Raw genomic sequence first — 17,248 nt, forward strand, 5'->3', positions numbered from 1 at the left:
AATATTTTTATGGTGTGTATTATATCATATTTGTTAAGGATAATTTAATATCTTACACTTCTTATACTGTTTTTTTTTTTAATCACTTTCATTGTAATGTTATGGAATTTTATTAACTTTTTTTATTAAACATGTGTTATTAATTTAAATTTTGCAGATTTGTGTTATTTAAAATTTGCATTATTAAATCACTATTAAAGTCAATTTTTAAATAAAAAGTCATTCGTAATTTTGTTACTAGTAAGTATAATGTTAAAATATATATTTTTTAAAATTTTAATATAAATTTGGTCCTCCAACTTATATTTTTAGATTCGTCACCGAATTTAGTAAGTATAAAATGGGTCAAAAGTCTTCTCCTAGCACCCATCAGGTCCAACCAAAAACAAAGAAGACTCCTAACAAGGTTACCAATACTTGGACAAGGCCTAATCACCAATGTACAACACATGCTACTGGATCCAAAGTAAAATTAAGTAGGGGCATCAATATTGGAAAACTGGTTAGTGTGGCTTCTTCGGGGACCCGGCCCAATGTTCATCATCAGCAGCAAGGTGAGACAACAAATGGCCCTATGCAAAAACGTCCTCGTCCAAACTCTTTGCAGAATTCACCAGTAGATAAGGATGGAGCATCGACGGTGGGTATGGTGCAAGTTTCGATGGAGAAAATTGGGCTGCAACTTGAGAGTCCATTAAAGACAGGATCGTTGAAGACAGGGACATCATGTTGAGTCTTGGGTTTGTTATTGGAGCTCCCTTTTTGCTGTTTTTATGGATAGTTTCAATATCATAGCCTGGAATGTGAGGGGTGCGTCTAACAAGATGGCCCGTGTGCATTGCAAAAATTTGGTGAGAATATATAAACCATCTTTCTTCTTTCTCTTTGAGACTCATACCATGTTTAATAATTTGAAGAATTTTTGGGATAAGTTGGATTTTTATTGTGTTGGTATTGAGGAAGCAGTAGGACACAGGGGTGGCATTTGGTTTCTATCTTCTATTGCTAATGCTTCTTGTGTGGTTATTGATCAAATTGACCAATGTATCACAGTGAAAGTGAGTGTGGGTAACTTAGTTTGGCTTTGTAGTGCAGTATATGGGAGTCCTCAATTCGAAAAACGATGTATGCTTTTGGATCATTTGCGTTCTATTAATTCAGGCCATAATAGACCGTGGATGGCCGTTGGTGATTTTAATGAGATTGTGGCACCAGATGAGAGTACAAGTGCTTATTTTTCTTCTCACAGAGCTAGTCTATTAGCTACTATTCTAGATGATTGTGAGCTCTTTGATCTTAAAGTGACTAGTAGGAGATATACTTGGTATAGAGCAGTTCAAGCTGGCAGGAACTTGGCTAAAAGGTTGGATAGAGCTCTAGTTAATGAGGCGTGGATGACAATGTTTCCTGAGGGTTATTCTGAAATTCTTAGCAGGCTTCATTCTGATCATTGTCCTATTTTAGTTCGTTGTCATGGTAGCCCCAGAGTGAAAGGTTCTCGTCCTTTTAGGTTTCAAGCTGCGTGGGCAACACATCCTTCTTATAAACATGTTATTAGTAAGCTTGGAATCAAGAGTTTGGAGGCGTTACTGAAAGGCTTAAGATGGTTCAACAGGATTCTTTGGACTTCAACTCAAAGATTTTTGAAAATATTTTTGTGCGAAAAAATAAGCTGGAATATCAGATTGATCATATTCAACGGGGTTCGGAGGTTACCGATGTGTTATCTCTAAGAATTAAAGAAGCTGAACTGAGAGAAGATTACAATAGGCTTTTATTGCAAGAGGAACTTTTTTGGTACCAGAAATCTAGAGAGCAGTGAGTCAAGTATGGGATAGAAACACTAAATTCTTTCATCTTCAGACTTTGGTGCATAGAAACCATAATAGAGTACATGGATTATATGTTAGAGATGGGTCTTGGTCTACTGATACAGATATTCTCCAGGAAGAAGCCCTCTCTTTTTACAAGAATCTCTTTGGTACAACGGAAGAGGTTGAGGTTGATTGTTTAGGGGATGTTCCGATGCCCACTCTAAGCACTGAGGCTTGTGCTAGGTTAATTGACCCAGTCTCTTTTGCGGAAGTCAAGTCAGCAGTATTCAGTATGAGCCCTTTTAAGGCTCCTGGTCCAAATGGCTTTCAAGCTTATTTTTTTAAAGAATATTGGGAGATAGTAGGCACTGAGATTTAGAATATTGTCCGGAGCGCTTTTTTGGGAGAGTTCTTAAATCCTAGCATCATGGAAACTCTGATTGTGCTTATTCCTAAAATTGATAACCCTACCTTTATGAAGGATTTCAGGCCTATTAGCTTGTGTAATGTTGTTTATAAAATTATCACCAAAAGTATTAACTAACCGACTTTGGCCTTTTCTTCCAGATATTGTTAGTCCTTTACAATGAGATTTTATTCCGGGTCGTGGTGCTCCTGATAATATTATTGTGGCCCAAGAAATTCTGAATTTCATGAAGTACACAAAATCCAAGAAAGGTACTCTTACTTTTAAAATTGATCTTGAAAAAGCTTATGATAGGGTGGATTGGAAGTTTTTGGAGAGTACTCTCATTGCTTTTGGTTTTCCTATCATCACTGTTAATTTGATTATGAATTGTGTCTGTGCATCATCTCTTTCTATTATGTGAAATGGGAATAGATTGGATAGTTTTGCTCCTAGAAGGGGCTTAGACAGGGCAATCCAATGTCTCCTTACTTATTTGTACTTTGTATGGAAAGACTTGCTTGCTATATATCTCATAAGATGGTCGAGGGTGTGTGGAAACCAGTTTCTGTCACTAGGGGTGGCCCAAAATTTTCTCATTTGATGTTTGCAGATGATCTCTTACTCTTGTGTCAGGCTACAAAGAGTCAGGTCCAAATGGTCAAGCATTCTCTTAACATTTTTCGCAAGACATCTGGTATGAAAGTGAATCTTGAAAAGTCTAAAGCTTTTTGTTCTAAAAATGTGACTGCTCGTAGAAGAGATATTTTTACTAGTGTTTCTTCAATACGTTTTGCTTTGGACTTAGGAAGATATCTTGGAGTTAACCTTAATCATTCACGTACCAGTAGGGCTTCTTTTCATTCGGTGATTGAAAAGGTGAGGGAAAGATTAGCTAATTGGAAAGGAAGGCTTCTAAATAAAGCAGGGAGACTTTGCCTGATCAATTCTGTTGCAGCATCCATTCCTATCTATCATATGCAGGTATCTTTTTTTCCAAACTGGGTTTGCGATAAATTGTCTTCTATGATGAGACAATTCCTTTGGAAGGGTCAAGTTGATGGTAGAGGTCTTTCTCTTGTTAATTGGAGGACCGTGATCACTCTAAAGAAATTTGGTGGCCTATGTGTTAGAGATCCTGCGTGTGTTAATATATCTTTACTTGGTAAATTGGTGTGACAACTTTTTCATTGTCAGGACAAGCCTTGGGTTGCTCTATTGAGGGCGAAGTATCTGAAGAATGAGGGAGTTTTAGATGGCCCTGTCCCTTGCAATGCTTCTCATGTTTGGCAGAGTATCTCAAAGGCTTTTGGTGCTCTTAAGGATTCCTTCTCTTGGTGCATTGGGTCACTTGATCAATCTTTTTGGTTTGACAATTGGAGTATTGAGGGCCCAATTGCTCAAGATGTTCCTTTTGTACATATATCTGACTCTGATTTAACTATTAGAGATGTTTGGAAAGATGGTCAATGGAATCTCCATGATATTTTCTCTATCATTCCAGAAGATGTCAAACAGTGTTTGAATGCTTATAATCCGGATTTGAATGCTGGAGAGAGTTCAGGTTGGTCGTGGGGTGTGGCATCTTCTAGACTCTACTCAACTAGGAGTGGGTACAGTTGGCTAGCCAAAAGAAAGTTTGACTGGAATGAGCATGATAATTGGTTGTGGGTATGACGACTGCATATTCTTGAGAAGTACAAGTTCTTGATTTGGCTCAGTCTTCATAATGCTATTCCTACGGCAGAGTTTTGTTTGAGTCGTGGTTTAGCTTTATCTAGCACCTGTCATCGGTGTGAGAATAGTTCTGAATCCATTCTTCATTGTCTTCGGGAGTGCCCTAGTGCCAAGGAGGTCTGGAACCTTTTAGGCCTGTATTCAGATAACTCGAATTTACATGATTGGCTCTACAGAGGTGCAAGGAGTGGAGATGTTTTTCTTTTCTTTTCGAGCATCTGGTGAATTTGGAGAAGCAGGAATCATGACTTATTTAATATAGATGATTCATGGAGTGCTAGTAAAGTGGTGAGTTTGATTCGTAGTTCAGTAAGGGAGTTTCACACTATTTTTGCTATGGATCAATCTCTGTATCCTCCTTCACTTTGTTTGCATTGGGTTCCACCTCCAATTCATTCTGTTAAATTGAATTGTGATACTAGTTGGTTTGCTCCTTTTGGCTATGCTGGTTTTGGTTGTATCATTCGCAATCCTGATGGATGTTGGTTGAAAGGTTGCACTGGGAAAGTCGAAGTGTGCAGTATTCTTTTTGCTGAATTGTATGCAATTTGGAGAGGTTTACTTCTTGCTTGGGAGAGTGGATTTCATGAGGTTATTTGTGAAACAGACTGTTTAGAAGCTCTTTTCTTGGTAAACCAAAGAATGCTTGGTAAGGATATTCTGAAATGGGATTTGGCAAAGCATATACATGAGGTTATGAATTGAAATTTGAGAGTCTCTATTCTTTTAATTCAGAGGACTGCAAATAGTGTTGCAGATTGTATGGCTAAAGCAGCTGTTTCTGTCGCGGACATTCACTCGAATTGGAGCCAACCATGGAGTGAGCTTCAACATCTAATAGATTTAGATATGACCCTAGCCAATTAATTTAGTTTTGTCTCTTTTTTTCTTTCTTTTCTATTTAATTACCAAAAAATATCAATGTCAAGTTGAATCATATGCATCTATATGTTGCCCTAACTTTTTTTTTTGGTATTATGACGGGGCCGAAGCCCAATAATTACAAAGCAAAAACTACAGTAACAGTTCGGGAAAAGGATATCCCTCTACAATCTATTTAGTAGTATTAAGTTAGGGCAACATATTCGTGCCATAAATATGTTGCCCTAACTTAATACTACTAAATACTAATAATAATAGGAAATAAAGTCAAAAGCCCGATTTAGAGTTTTGGTCATTGAAGCCTTCAAGGGATAACAGGCAGAATGGCACCCAAATTACTTATTGTTTTTTTCTTTTGGGTATTGAAACAGGGTTTAGTGTCCAAAAAAAAAAAAAACCAAACTATTATGAGTATTTATTGTTCTTTCATGTAAGATGCAACATGCAAATATGATTCACTTTCAATTTAAAAAGAAAATATAAAATAGACTATTTATAAAGTGGTAAAATAATAGTTTAATTATTTTTAATTTTATAATATTTATTATCTATAAACTTTACTATCTTAATTTAAAAATAATTAAAATATTACTTTATCGTTTTACATCCTTTTTATTTTAGAGGATTTTTTTCTCTTTCTATATATACATTTTTTCTATTTATTCAGTTCCACTTAATTTTTAATGGTTCATTTATGATTAAGTTCAATTATGCTAGTCTTAATTGGTTATCACAGCGCATAGCCGCATAGGAACATGAGCGAAGGCACTTCTGACGAAGCACAAACACGTGTGCTTCACATTAAACCAATTCGCAAAAACGAAAACAAAAGGCCCATATATAATATATAAAGATATTTAGAAGATCAAAAATATCTGGTTAAGTCGTCCACGTTGGCACCCCTACCATTCTCATGTGGAATCAGATATTGCACTTTTCCCCCTTCTTTTTCCACATAATATTATTAACACAAAGTCAAGAGAATTTTAAATTTTTAATGTGTTTTGAAATTAAATAAATATTATTTATTTTGTCGAAATACCTAAAAATTTCACTTAAAATGACCACTTTTATTTCACTTGGCTACTTTATATTTTCCCCCTTTTTAATTGACCTTGGTGCATCACTTTCCTTATTCACAGACACAACCACCGCCGAATCTTAAGAGATATCTATTGTTGTTTTAATCTCTTCATATTTCTCACTCACTCATTACTCTTATTGTTTTTAGATCCAGAATTCCAATCCAATTTCCTAACCGTTTTCGATTACTAACAAATTCAACTGTTTATAACGGCCAACGCCGGGATGGGTGAGGAAGTTAGGATGACCGACTACCAAGACGACGACCGAGTCGCCGACTGGGAATTGGGCCTTCCGGCGGTCCATGATCTCACCCCGCTCTCTCAGCTCTTGATCCCGCCGGAGCTCGCCTCCGCCTTCAGCATCTCGCCGGAGCCACACCGTTCCCTTGTCGACGTCAACCGCGCCTCAAAGAACACTCTCTCCACCCTCCGTACCGGCGTCAACGCCTTCTCCTCCTCCAACCTCAACCCCTTCCAAGACGAGGGAAACGATCCCGCCGGAGACGACGAGGAAGAGATCGTTCCGGACGGTTCGGGCTCCAATTCGAGGAAGCTCCGGAAGGTCGATTGTGCGGAGGAAGCGGATTCTGTGCCGCGCACCGACAGTGCCGCCGCCGTGAAGCGACCGAGGCTTGTGTGGACACCGCAGCTGCACAAGCGATTCGTGGACGTGGTGGCGCACCTAGGGATCAAGAACGCGGTGCCGAAGACGATCATGCAGCTTATGAACGTGGAAGGGTTGACCCGAGAGAACGTCGCCAGCCACCTCCAGAAGTATCGCCTCTATCTTAAGCGGATGCAAGGGCTCTCCGCCGACGGACCTTCTTCCTCCGACCACCTCTTCGCCTCCACGCCGGTTCCTCAAAGCCTCAACGACAGCGGCGGAGGAGGAGGAAGTGGCCACTCCCGTGGGAACGGGCACCTTCCGGTTCCGGTCCCGATGCATTATCCTCCGGCGGCGATGATGCCAATGCCGATGCTCGGCATGCCACATGGCTTTCATCATCACCATGTGTTGCAGCAGAGGGATTGGTCCTACCCACCACATGTCACTCCTAATGATAAATGAATCAACTGATAGAATTTTATTATCTCCGGTGATTGATCTTTGCTTCTAATTGAATCAACTTGTATTAGAATTTTGTTTTTCATCTTTTGTAGCACAATTGTATCGAGGGTATTATCGACAACTTATAAATGAGGAATTACTCTTATCATCCATCCTATGTGTTAAGACTTTATGGAGCTAGGTTACATGCTGTTGCTGAAGTAAATTCTGAACTAGTTCTCTTCCGATTTTATAATCCGTACTATATATATCGTTATGTAACATTTTTGATTGAAATAAATAAACAAAAAACATTATTTCCCTAAATATGCACTCCTGAAAATGGTTACTTAAATACGCAGTACCATATCTTGGCCACCACCCACGAAATGGATCCAAAGCTGACAGTAGAAGCGTTGACTACCATTTCAATCTTGCCACCCGCGAAATGGAGGACTGCACATCATTGGAGCCAACAGCGAAATGGCCACATCAAGGATGGCGCATGCGAATTGGAAGTGAGATCTTATTCCTTTGGTGTGAGATCGTAGATCTTTGGTGTCGGCGACCAATCGGTGAAGATGTCGCCGTCGAACAGGTTGCAGAACGGCGGCGGCGTCTGTGGCGGTGTCGGCATTAAGTATGGCGTTGAGGTATATAGCTACTTCAATTTTTCTTTTTTCATGTTCTTATTGTGCATTATTTTCTTATGATTCTTAACTTGGGGTGCCTTAAATGTGGTAAAGTTTTACCCTTTTCTTCTGGGTTTTATTCTGAGGTCTTATTTTCATTTTGTTTACACCCTTTTCTTCAATATTTTTTGGTGTCCTGTGTTGTGCTTTTTTAAACTTATTTAAGTCTCTTTTATTTTGGGAATGATGGAAGGTTGTGTATGTTTGATTTGTTTTTGTTTTGTTATTCCAACAAACCGATCTGAAGGAACCATTTCCATTTGAGTTAAGTGGCTCGATTTCTGATTACTTATTTAATCAAAGTTTTCTCCTATGAGTTAATATTCTCCACTTTTGGGATTTGGGATTAGTGGAATGGCTATGCAGATGAGAATAACGATAGGTAGAAATTGTTTTGAAGTTGGGGCAGAACTTGAATTCATTTGATTTCCAACTGATTTGACTTTTCATTTTCCAAATATTGTTTATTTTTATTCATTTCCAGTAACATACAAATTACTATTAGAGATACTGCATTATCATGAAGATATGGTAATATACAAAGTAGATGATTGTATAATGTGAAGACATGCCTATAAGGCTATAACAATGAAAGCGTCAGAAGTTTTTTACTTCTGGCCAGCAATGCATGGATGATTGCTTTTTGGGCTGTGATATCATGATACTGAACTCTCCTTATTCAGGTAGCTGATATCAAAAGGGTGAACGGGTTAGCCACGGATCTTCAAATCTTTGCACTGAAGACATTGAAAATTCCGTTACCGGGACGACATCCGCCATCCCCCTCTCCGACTTCGAGTGTACCTAATGGACATGCAAAGTTGGGGTACTACCATATACTCATGTATTGTGTTTTTTAATTCTTCCCATGTATCCGCCATTTACAGTTTGATGAAAATTCTTGCTGCTACTCTACATGGTTTTGCTTGTATCTTTTTTCTTTGGGGATGAGTTTTGTTTGATGTTCTAGGCTGTTGCTTCAATTCAAAATCTGTTGGTTTCACAAACTAATCTTTTTAGGATAAAATCATTGCAGGGATAATAGCTCGGAAAGAAGACCCCCACGTGCAGGTCAATACGGCATGAAGGAACCTCTACAATCCTTAAACCACCCAAGGAGAAGGTTTCTCCAGCCATGACCATTTTGCAGAAATACTATGGATTGAGTTCTTCTATAGCTAGAGATACATCTGAGACAGAATTGGCACTTTATGCATCTGATAATTCAGATCATTCTGGAGATGATTGGTTTCCCAAAACTTCACCAATTTCTGACCTTCGATCAAACCAGTACCCCAAGTCAACAAATTTAGTGTATGATTTATTGACAGGGAATGATGAAATGCATGAGTATGTGCCTCTTGCGGACATTGGAGATGTGGCCCAACTCGTGGATGCCAGAAGCGGGATGTTCCATTTCGCATGCGCTATCCTTGATGTGGCCATTTCGCTGCTGGCTCCAATGATGTGCAGTCCTCCATTTCGCGGGTGGCAGGATTGAAATGGTAGTCAACACTTCTGCTGTCAGCTTTGGATCTATTTCGTGGGGGGCATCTATGACATGGTTTGTAAACCCATTTCGTGGGTGGTGGCCAAGAAATGGTACTGCGTATTTAAGTAACCATTTTCAGGGATGCGTATTTAGGAAATAATGTTTTTTGTTTATTTATTTCAATAAAAAAGCTTATGTTCTTGTGTGTACTAATTCCTGAATATGCTAACTCTCCTTTTCAGAACCAATGCAAAGTTGAATACTATGACATAGACACTGAACAGAACAACAGATAGAGGTGAAAAAGAAGATTTACATACGTTTTCATTGCACTCGCTTATAAACAATCATTTCATTTTATTATTAGCCATTCCTTCCCATAGCCCTTTGAACTTTTCTTGTTTAAGTGCTTATATGTACTTCTAACATTCATCTTAAAAACGAGATTAGATTGGTGTGCCTGCTCTTACTTCTCTTGGTGGTCATGGACTCATGGACATGTTACGAACTGATCAGCACGATTTAAGGTAACTTGGCATTTGTATATATTGATCACACTATGTAGGACTCTGACTCTCTGAGGAACACCAACTTACTCGGCTTGCAAGTTTTTTATGACCTCCTTATACCCGTTTTCTTTTACTCCTGCAGCTTAATTTTGAGCAAGCAACAAATTTGTGAAATAGATTTCTTAAAAGTAACGGTAAGATTCAAAGAAAGGGTAAAGTTGGTTGGAAGACAATCAAAGGAAACTTGATTGGATAAAAAAGAGGAGCACCTAATGCCAACATCATTCTTTAAATTAAACAATAGAATAATGCGGTCATGGAATCCATCATAATTCAATGGCTCTAGTGGATTAGGTTTCAAGGACAAAATATATAAAGATATACGTTTTAGGCTATACTAGAAGTTCCTTAGATGTAATTAATGGACCACACGTCTTTTTCGCCGGAAATGGTAAAGCTTTGGTGAACAAATTCATGAGCAAATCCTTTCTTGTTATGCTTCCACTTCCTTGCAATTACGTCTTAAGTAAACTCAATGGCTTCTTAACCTTAAGCATCCTTTGCTTCGCTGGGTCGTCCAACGGTGCCTCCCAAGAGATATTGTAACTGTTGCCTGATGAGGAGCATGAAACAACGCATCCTGTTCTTTCTGCAGAAGCAAAACCCAGACACCTTACCTACCAACACAAATCTGGGAAATCTCAAAGGAACCACCCATCTAGAAAGAATCATTCAGAAACCTACAATATTATTATACATTACCTATCCAACTCAACCCTTGGAATTTTCTCTGTTTCCCCTTCTTCATCCTCTTCTTGATCCTCTCAACTTTTGCCCACTTGCCTACATCAGCATACACACCCGTCAATAGAAGACGATTCCCAACACTCTCAGGCTCCACCTCCAGCAGATGCTTAGCTGCCACTTCTGCAAGCTCCACATGCCCATGATTTCTGCAAGCAGCCAGCAATGCACCCCACACAAACAGATCAGGCTCAATTGGCATTGCCTTGATCATGCAGTACGCTTCGTCAACCTTCCCGGCTCTACCAAGAAGATCCACCATACATGCATAATGCTCCAGACGTGGCTCAATTCCATACTTCTCTTGCATAGTCTTGAACAGACTCTGCCCAAGTTCAATGTCACCGGCGTGGACGCATGCTGTGAGAATCGCAGTGAAAGTTAAATGATCCAGCTTGGCTTTCCCTTCCATCTCCATTTGATTGAAGAGCTCAATGGCTTCATCACAATACCCGTGATTGGCATACCCAAAAATGATAGAGTTCCAAGTAACTGTATTCTTCTCTGGCATAATACCAAAAAGTGTTCTAGCTTCAGAGATGAAGCCACATTTTGCATACATGTCAACAAGAGCACTCCTTACATATATATCTTCCTCTACCCCAATTGCCACAGCATAGCCATGAATCTCCTTCCCAATCCTCATTCTTTCGACAGTGGCACATGCAGGGAGAAGGGTGCTGATAGTAGCCGAAGTTGGGCAGAACCCATGACGCAACATTTGCTTGAAAGTGTCAAAAGCTTCTTCATTACGAAAATTCTGCACAAGCCCAGATATAACAGAAGTCCAAGACACCACATCAGGGTCCACACCATCATCAGTCATCAACCTGAAAATTTCAGAAACCATAGCAAGGTCACATTTTTGCGAAAACCCAGATAGTAAACTATTCCAAGTCACTAGATTTGGATTCACACCCATCAATCTCATCCTCTCCACCAAACTCCAAGCATCATCCGCAAGCCCCACTTGGGAGTACCCAGCAGCAAGTGCGTTCAAAGCCACCAAATCCTTAACCTCCATTCCGTCAAACACCTTGCGTGCGTCCCCAACTCTCAAGCACTTCGAGTACATTACAATCAACGAGCTAGACACAAAAGGGTCAACCTCAAAACAACACTTCAGAATCAACCCATGAATCTTCTGACCCGTGATTTGGTCCCCGACATGGCCGCAAGCTTTTAGAACGCTTGGAATGACAAAAACGGCATTGGGATTGGGCGTTTGGGTTGCCAGCATTTCTGAGAACACGGCAATGGCGTCGTGGTGGAAGCTGCAGCGAGCACAGGTTCCGATAAAGGAAATCCACCGGCGCACATTTGTTTTCGGAATTTTATCGAACAGTTTTCGTGCATGGGAGAGTTGGCCGCAGGAAGCATAGAAGGAAACTAAGTTGGAAGCGACAAGGCTGAAGCAAGCGATGCCGTTGGTGATTAGGTGGGCGTGGAGCTTCTTGCCGTGGTGCAACGCTCGATCACGAGCGTAGGTTTCGATGAGTTGGGCATAGAATAAGGGATCTGATCGGAAGGAGCGGTGGATGATGGCGTTTGTTATGGGAATCCTGGGGAGTAGTGTGGTTTTATGGAAAGCATGCATCGCAGTCAGTAAAGACGGGAGACACTGAATCGGACGCCCCAGATTGTGCTATGGGCAATAAATGGGTAACGGAATAATCGTTCAGGCCCAACCTATTATGCCAGGATAAAACAATTAATTTTCAAATTAATTATCAGTATAAAATATAAAATATTTATTAAAAATAAATTAAATAATATATAATAATTAATTTGATCATTAAATAATTAATTTAATAGTTAATTTTTAGTATATTGCATAACATTTTTCATTCGGCTCCAAAATAATTGAATTGATTAAAGAAAGAAAAGAAAGTTGCTCGAGTGCGTTTTTTTAAAAATTGAAATTTGTTTAAATATATATGAAGCTGATTCCACTTCATGAAATAAGACTGTTGTTCAAATATGTACAAGATTATTTGGTATTCATTTTTTAAGAAGATTGGCAGGAATTTCCTTAGTTTGTCATTATATTTTAATACAAGAATAGTTAAAGCATGTGTGGCTGTGGACATTCCTAATATATGAACATGCAAATCTCTCTGAGAGTGTATGTATAGATGAATTGTTTTGTAAGTATGTTGGATAAATCTTAATAATTTACTTAAAATATACATTCTGTCCTGTCCAAAATGTCCTATATACTTTAATTATTCAAGTTGCACTCCATGGATAGCACATTGAGCATTTATTTTTGACCGGATATTGAGGCACTTATTAATTTCATAGAACTGCATGTTGAGCATTAGCCGCAAACATCAATTAGACAACAATAGTACACAGTAAGGTATTCTTATCATTTTATATTTCATCCTATGCCAATATTCAGTAGCCTACACATGAACACCCAAGAGTAGTATGGAATCCACTCAACACCAATTTGTACAAGTAGATTTAAGCATCTAAAAAACCAGTATTTCCTTCATCGAGGGGCTGAAATACCCCTTCCCTAAAAAAATAGAAACGAATATACCAACTCAGCAGTAAACTATGACAAAATCTTGCCTCAAAATCTCTCCCCAAAACGGAAAAAAACTGCACCAGTTCCCGAGTTATGATCAACGGCATATTCTGCTCTTACCAATCCAAGTTTGAGACCAACACCATAAGAAGATCCGTGACCCATTCGCCTGTAGACTTCTGTAGGATTCCCTTTGACATCCTTTGAGCTTCCTAGATCATTGCCATGCTCAACAAACGCATAAGCATGTGTACCCTTAACAGGTACCCGTAACTCAGCTGCTAGCTGTAGATGGAACAAAAAACTTCGATAGTTGTTCCAAAGTCACTAGATGATATGAAGATTATGAAAGTAAGTACTAAATGTTAGGCAGAAAATCACAAAAATGCAGTGGTTCTTACCTCGAGGATGTTTCTGGCTGCTCCAAGCTCACCCATGTTATAACCCCTTACAGAATAGGGACCCCCAAGAGGAAAAGCATCATAACTTGGAAGGTCACCAACACATCCAGCGTAGTGGCCATGAAGGACAACCACTGGTGGTGGTGGTTTCCCAGCCGCTTCCTCGACTTGCATCAACTGGATAAATCGTGTAATGGTTAACTGATAACGGTTAAAGAATGGGAAGTTGCTGCCAACGCCAAGGCCTTGATCAACCTGAACTGCGTATAAAACTAACACTGTCAAAATAAAAGACTGGGAAACATGCTCCAAGACCATAAACCTAGAAAACATTGATTTAGTCTTCAAATTACAGCAAAGTGACTATTTCCATTAAGCAAAATTAGGCACAAGATTCATTCTCAAATCCAAACATCAACACGTGTGAAATTCCAGTCAACTGCTTCAGTGGCCTGCAAACATAGGATTGATATTTCCAATGTAAATCTGACAAAATGTAGTTACAAATTTTAAAGAATAAGGATTCTGCAAAAGTCCCTTCTATATTAGGATGTAGTATAGAGCTTTGAAACAGTAAGCTTGCAAAGACTAGGTGCAAGGAGAAAAAGGAAAAAAAAGGAGGGTAAGCTGCCTAATTTCTAAACTATAAACTATAAAATAAATGTGCTTCAAAGGATTTTTCGAAATCATTTGGCCAGGCTATGGTATAGACATAGATAATGTAACAACTACTGGATGCAACTTTTTGGCTTCTACCCCAAAATTACGGCTAGAGATAAATGTTGCTATTAGGAAATAAAATAAAAAAAAGATGTTAGGACTATTTGAAATAATCTAAACACTATGGACAACAAAAGGCATGAATGTAGGATAATACGATCACCTGGAACACATTCCTTTCTCCAACTATAGCTCCATTCACAAACTTTGTATTATCTCGTGTGATGTTTGCCTGTAAAAATGCCATCCTATCAATACCAGTACCACTGAGCGTGGTTGGAGGTCCATCTGCACTAATATCTCCGCTAGGCAAAACTCTTTGACCACTGGCACAGATATGACTACTCTCATCACGTGTTGTTATATCTTCCATGACTAGTCCATAAGTGAATTTACTTTGACGTGTGAAATTCTGCATGGGAAACGAGATATAGCAATTAAGATATTAAATATGAAAATAAAAAGTAAAAAAACCAACAGCATAAATAGCCAGGTCAAGATTTATGTATATACGACAGTCAAATTACCTCTGTGATATTGGCTTTAAGACCAGCACGATCAACCCATATTGGGGGCACTTGATCCACCTGTGGTCCCCCAGTGAATACTGGACTCAGCTTTCGGTTGTTGAAGCAGCTTACACGGAGGGTACGGTTGCGTGGATGATATACGCCATCCAAATATGGATGTGCATACTCAAGCTTAAATGCAAGATCATCCTGTACCAAATACCAATCACAATATTCATGAGAAACTAAACTATTTAATCTACAACAGAAGTGATGAAAACTCACTGGTCTATTATAGGTAAAATACCTGAGGATTGAAGAAGTTGCTAGTTGTCAATGAACCAGAAACAGATCTATTCAACCCTTGCAGATTCCGATGTTCAAACCTAACTGTTCCTCCTGGCTGCAGTGAAGCCTATGCAAACGTTGAACACAAAGTAATTACATTAAAAATGCGCAACAACAATTCATGGATAATAAACAAATTGGAAATCCGCCATGACAAAATTACCAAAGTGGGAGGCCGTCCTCGTCCAGGGGCAATTCTCCACACAGTACTGACTTCAGCCGTTTTCTGATCCAACTCTTTTAGCTTAATTTCAACAATAATGCCTCCCTCGCTCTTCTCATCAGGCTTTGGATTCACCACAATGTTTGAAAACAAAGCAAGGGATGAGTTTATGTTCCTCAAGGCTTGCTTGGCAGCTTCAAAGTTAAAAACGTACCCTGGGCGAAGCTATTAGTTCAATACAAAATATCAGCACATTCATCTAAACAATCCTGAACTAGAGACACAGAACTAACCATATCAATCACATTACAATGAAATCACACGCACCTGCCTGGGAAGTTCTCTTTGCACCACCGGGATTTGGGTGTTGCCTTCAACAACATTCCCAAGCTTGTCCAGGAACATAATGGTCAATTGGGTAATATCCCCTTCCACAACCTCGCAAACAACCTCCTGGGTATTGAGGTTCCCAAAGTTTACAACCTGGGCACGAGTATACCCTTCATCATGGTACCACTTCTGGACATGGTCCCTTATCCTCTGAAGCAACCTGGCACTAACTGCTCCCTGGCTCCTCAACATGTCTGCTATCTCCCTATGAACTGACATTGGCAAAAGACATGGCCTTGCCCTCTCCATCCTCCTCTTGTAGTTCCTCTCTTTGGACCTGTATCAGTTCAGCCGTAGCACAACGAAGTAATTAACTAACTACCTACCAAAAGTCCAAAACTATAACTACCACAACTAACTAAGTAACTAACTAATTAACTAACTAACTAATTAACTAACTAACTACTATCATAACGAAGTGTGCTGAGACTCATTCTCTAACTAACTAACTAACTACTATCATAACTGTAAAAACTAACACGGCTAACAAACTAACTAACTAACTAACTGTCATAACAGTTATAACTGATTAACAGACCTGTAGTACTGGAGTCTCTCCTTGTCAGTCATGTCGGGGTCCATCTCGATGGGCTTGGGCTGAGCCATGAGACCGACGTTGATGCAGCGGAACTTCTCGGCAGACTGCCAGGTGCTCTCCGTGAAAGCGATGGTGAGGGAGATGGTTCCGTCAGGGTTGGTCTTCCCTTCCATGTCGATCTTCTCGAACATTCCGCAGGAGGCTAGGGTTTCCACCTCCTTCTGCAGCTGCGATTTCCTGTACACACCGCCGGGGCGAAGCGACACCATCTCGAAGAAAGAGTCGTCAGGTGCATTGATCCTGACCCGGAGGCTCCGGTCGAAGAACGAGATGTCGGAGATCTTGTACTTCTTGAAAACACTGAGCTTTTTCAGCTGCACCACGATGTTGGCGGGAAGACCGTGGGAGTCCCATTCCGGCGCCGGTGATTCGTCGGCGGCGATGGCCGGAGATAGACAGAAGAATCTTGACCAGAAGGATCCGTCGCCGCCAAACCAGCCTCCTCCGCCTCCACCGCCGCCGCCGCCGCCAAGGTTGCCGCCATTTCCTGCATTACCACCACTGCCGGAGGAGAAATGTGCGGATGCATTGGGGAGGAGGGAGCGGAGAGGGGAGGTGGAGAAAACGACGATGGAGGCAGCGGAGGAGAGGGCGAAGGTGGTGGAAAGGGTTTTGATGAGAGTGGAATAGGAGTGATCTTTGGTGTGGTCAGAGGAGGATGAAGAAGGGAGCTGGCATTTGAGGTAAGAGGATGTGCGGCACGGAGGGGGGAGGGTCGGGGTGGTGATGAGGTGGCTGGCGGCGAAGGAGGAGTTCATGGTGGTGACCGGTGAGTGTTGACTCTCACTGTCGCACTGTGACGGACAAAGGCCAATTTAGAGGAGTGCTAAAACCAGCAAGTTTTGTAATTTGTAGTCATTAATTAATTATTATTAGTATTTTTAATAGTATATATTTGTGTAAGAATATTCCTCTCGAGCTTTACTTCAATCTTGTGTTAATCCGGTGTTCTTGGCAGCTCGAGCTAGACTGGGAATATCTTGGTGAATTTGGATCCGAGCGTGTTACCTCCAAAAAAAATTCCAACGCATAAGTCAGTAAAAAATCACTTATCAGAAAGAGTGCATGATCAGTGGGTTATGTGTTTTGTTTTTATTGTGTGGCCTAATTATTT

General features: G+C 40.1%; 4 protein-coding genes across 11 annotated transcripts; 2 read left to right on the plus strand and 2 right to left on the minus strand.

The window, feature by feature from the left end:
- The first annotated feature begins 824 nt into the window (after positions 1 to 824).
- Positions 825 to 2,193, plus strand: LOC112732478 (uncharacterized). The gene is made up of 3 exons (XM_025781223.1): positions 825 to 1,068; positions 1,162 to 1,494; positions 1,937 to 2,193. The coding sequence occupies exons 1-3, from the start codon at positions 825 to 827 to the stop codon at positions 2,191 to 2,193; spliced, it is 834 nt and encodes a 277-aa protein (XP_025637008.1).
- A 3,719-nt stretch (positions 2,194 to 5,912) lies between these two features.
- On the plus strand, positions 5,913 to 12,656 carry LOC112736664 (transcription factor LUX). Of its 5 annotated transcripts, XM_072211101.1 has the most exons (7): positions 5,913 to 7,021; positions 7,335 to 7,625; positions 8,348 to 8,490; positions 8,701 to 9,266; positions 9,399 to 9,454; positions 9,607 to 9,683; positions 9,808 to 12,656. In XM_072211101.1, exon 1 carries the CDS (start codon positions 6,148 to 6,150, stop codon positions 6,991 to 6,993), a length of 846 nt encoding a protein of 281 aa, XP_072067202.1. In that variant the 5' UTR covers positions 5,913 to 6,147; the 3' UTR covers positions 6,994 to 7,021; positions 7,335 to 7,625; positions 8,348 to 8,490; positions 8,701 to 9,266; positions 9,399 to 9,454; positions 9,607 to 9,683; positions 9,808 to 12,656. The 5 variants fall into 5 exon arrangements, with proteins under 5 accessions (XP_072067202.1, XP_025641998.1, XP_072067203.1 ...); XM_025786213.3 differs by having other exon boundaries at positions 9,399 to 9,683; XM_072211102.1 differs by having other exon boundaries at positions 8,348 to 8,508; positions 8,701 to 9,683.
- LOC112736663 (pentatricopeptide repeat-containing protein At5g59600) lies at positions 9,888 to 12,066 on the minus strand. 3 transcript variants are annotated; one of them, XM_025786210.3, is made up of 2 exons: positions 10,428 to 12,066; positions 9,888 to 10,314 (listed from the first exon to the last, which is right to left on the minus strand). In XM_025786210.3, exons 1-2 carry the CDS (start codon positions 12,064 to 12,066, stop codon positions 10,181 to 10,183), a joined length of 1,773 nt encoding a protein of 590 aa, XP_025641995.1. In that variant the 3' UTR covers positions 9,888 to 10,180. The 3 variants fall into 3 exon arrangements, with proteins under 3 accessions (XP_025641995.1, XP_025641996.1, XP_072067200.1); XM_025786211.3 differs by having other exon boundaries at positions 9,888 to 10,342; XM_072211099.1 differs by having other exon boundaries at positions 9,888 to 12,066.
- A 164-nt stretch (positions 12,657 to 12,820) lies between the features above and the next one.
- On the minus strand, positions 12,821 to 17,197 carry LOC112736665 (protein TOC75, chloroplastic). 2 transcript variants are annotated; one of them, XR_011870164.1, is made up of 8 exons: positions 16,075 to 17,197; positions 15,474 to 15,813; positions 15,147 to 15,371; positions 14,943 to 15,050; positions 14,654 to 14,845; positions 14,290 to 14,538; positions 13,407 to 13,858; positions 12,821 to 13,290 (listed from the first exon to the last, which is right to left on the minus strand). XR_011870164.1 is itself a non-coding variant. In XM_025786214.3 (8 exons), the coding sequence occupies exons 1-8, from the start codon at positions 16,890 to 16,892 to the stop codon at positions 13,051 to 13,053; spliced, it is 2,427 nt and encodes an 808-aa protein (XP_025641999.1). In that variant the 5' UTR covers positions 16,893 to 17,197; the 3' UTR covers positions 12,821 to 13,050. The 2 variants fall into 2 exon arrangements, 1 of the variants encoding a protein (XP_025641999.1); XM_025786214.3 differs by having other exon boundaries at positions 13,407 to 13,661.
- Between the last annotated feature and the right edge of the window lie 51 nt (positions 17,198 to 17,248).

The sequence above is a fragment of the Arachis hypogaea genome, chromosome 13, assembly GCF_003086295.3.
Source record: "Arachis hypogaea cultivar Tifrunner chromosome 13, arahy.Tifrunner.gnm2.J5K5, whole genome shotgun sequence".
Classification (NCBI taxonomy): domain Eukaryota; kingdom Viridiplantae; phylum Streptophyta; class Magnoliopsida; order Fabales; family Fabaceae; genus Arachis; species Arachis hypogaea.

Bases quoted from the DNA above. Each gene is read 5' to 3' on its own strand.
- LOC112732478 (XM_025781223.1), top strand. From the start codon at position 825: ATGGCCCGTGTGCATTGCAAAAATTTGGTGAGAATATATAAACCATCT. The intron at 1,069-1,161 runs GTAACTTAGTTT...CTATTAATTCAG, and splicing joins CACAGTGAAAGTGAGTGTGG to GCCATAATAGACCGTGGATG. The intron at 1,495-1,936 runs GTTCTCGTCCTT...CTACTGATACAG, and splicing joins TGGTAGCCCCAGAGTGAAAG to ATATTCTCCAGGAAGAAGCC.
- LOC112736664 (XM_072211102.1), top strand. From the start codon at position 6,148: ATGGGTGAGGAAGTTAGGATGACCGACTACCAAGACGACGACCGAGTC.
- LOC112736665 (XM_025786214.3), bottom strand. From the start codon at position 16,892: ATGAACTCCTCCTTCGCCGCCAGCCACCTCATCACCACCCCGACCCTC. The intron at 14,846-14,942 runs GTATTTTACCTA...TATTTGGTACAG, and splicing joins GCAACTTCTTCAATCCTCAG to GATGATCTTGCATTTAAGCT. The intron at 13,662-14,289 runs GTGATCGTATTA...TACGCAGTTCAG, and splicing joins GAGAAAGGAATGTGTTCCAG to GTTGATCAAGGCCTTGGCGT.
- LOC112736663 (XM_025786210.3), bottom strand. From the start codon at position 12,066: ATGCATGCTTTCCATAAAACCACACTACTCCCCAGGATTCCCATAACA. The intron at 10,315-10,427 runs GTAATGTATAAT...TTGCTTCTGCAG, and splicing joins CCAAGGGTTGAGTTGGATAG to AAAGAACAGGATGCGTTGTT.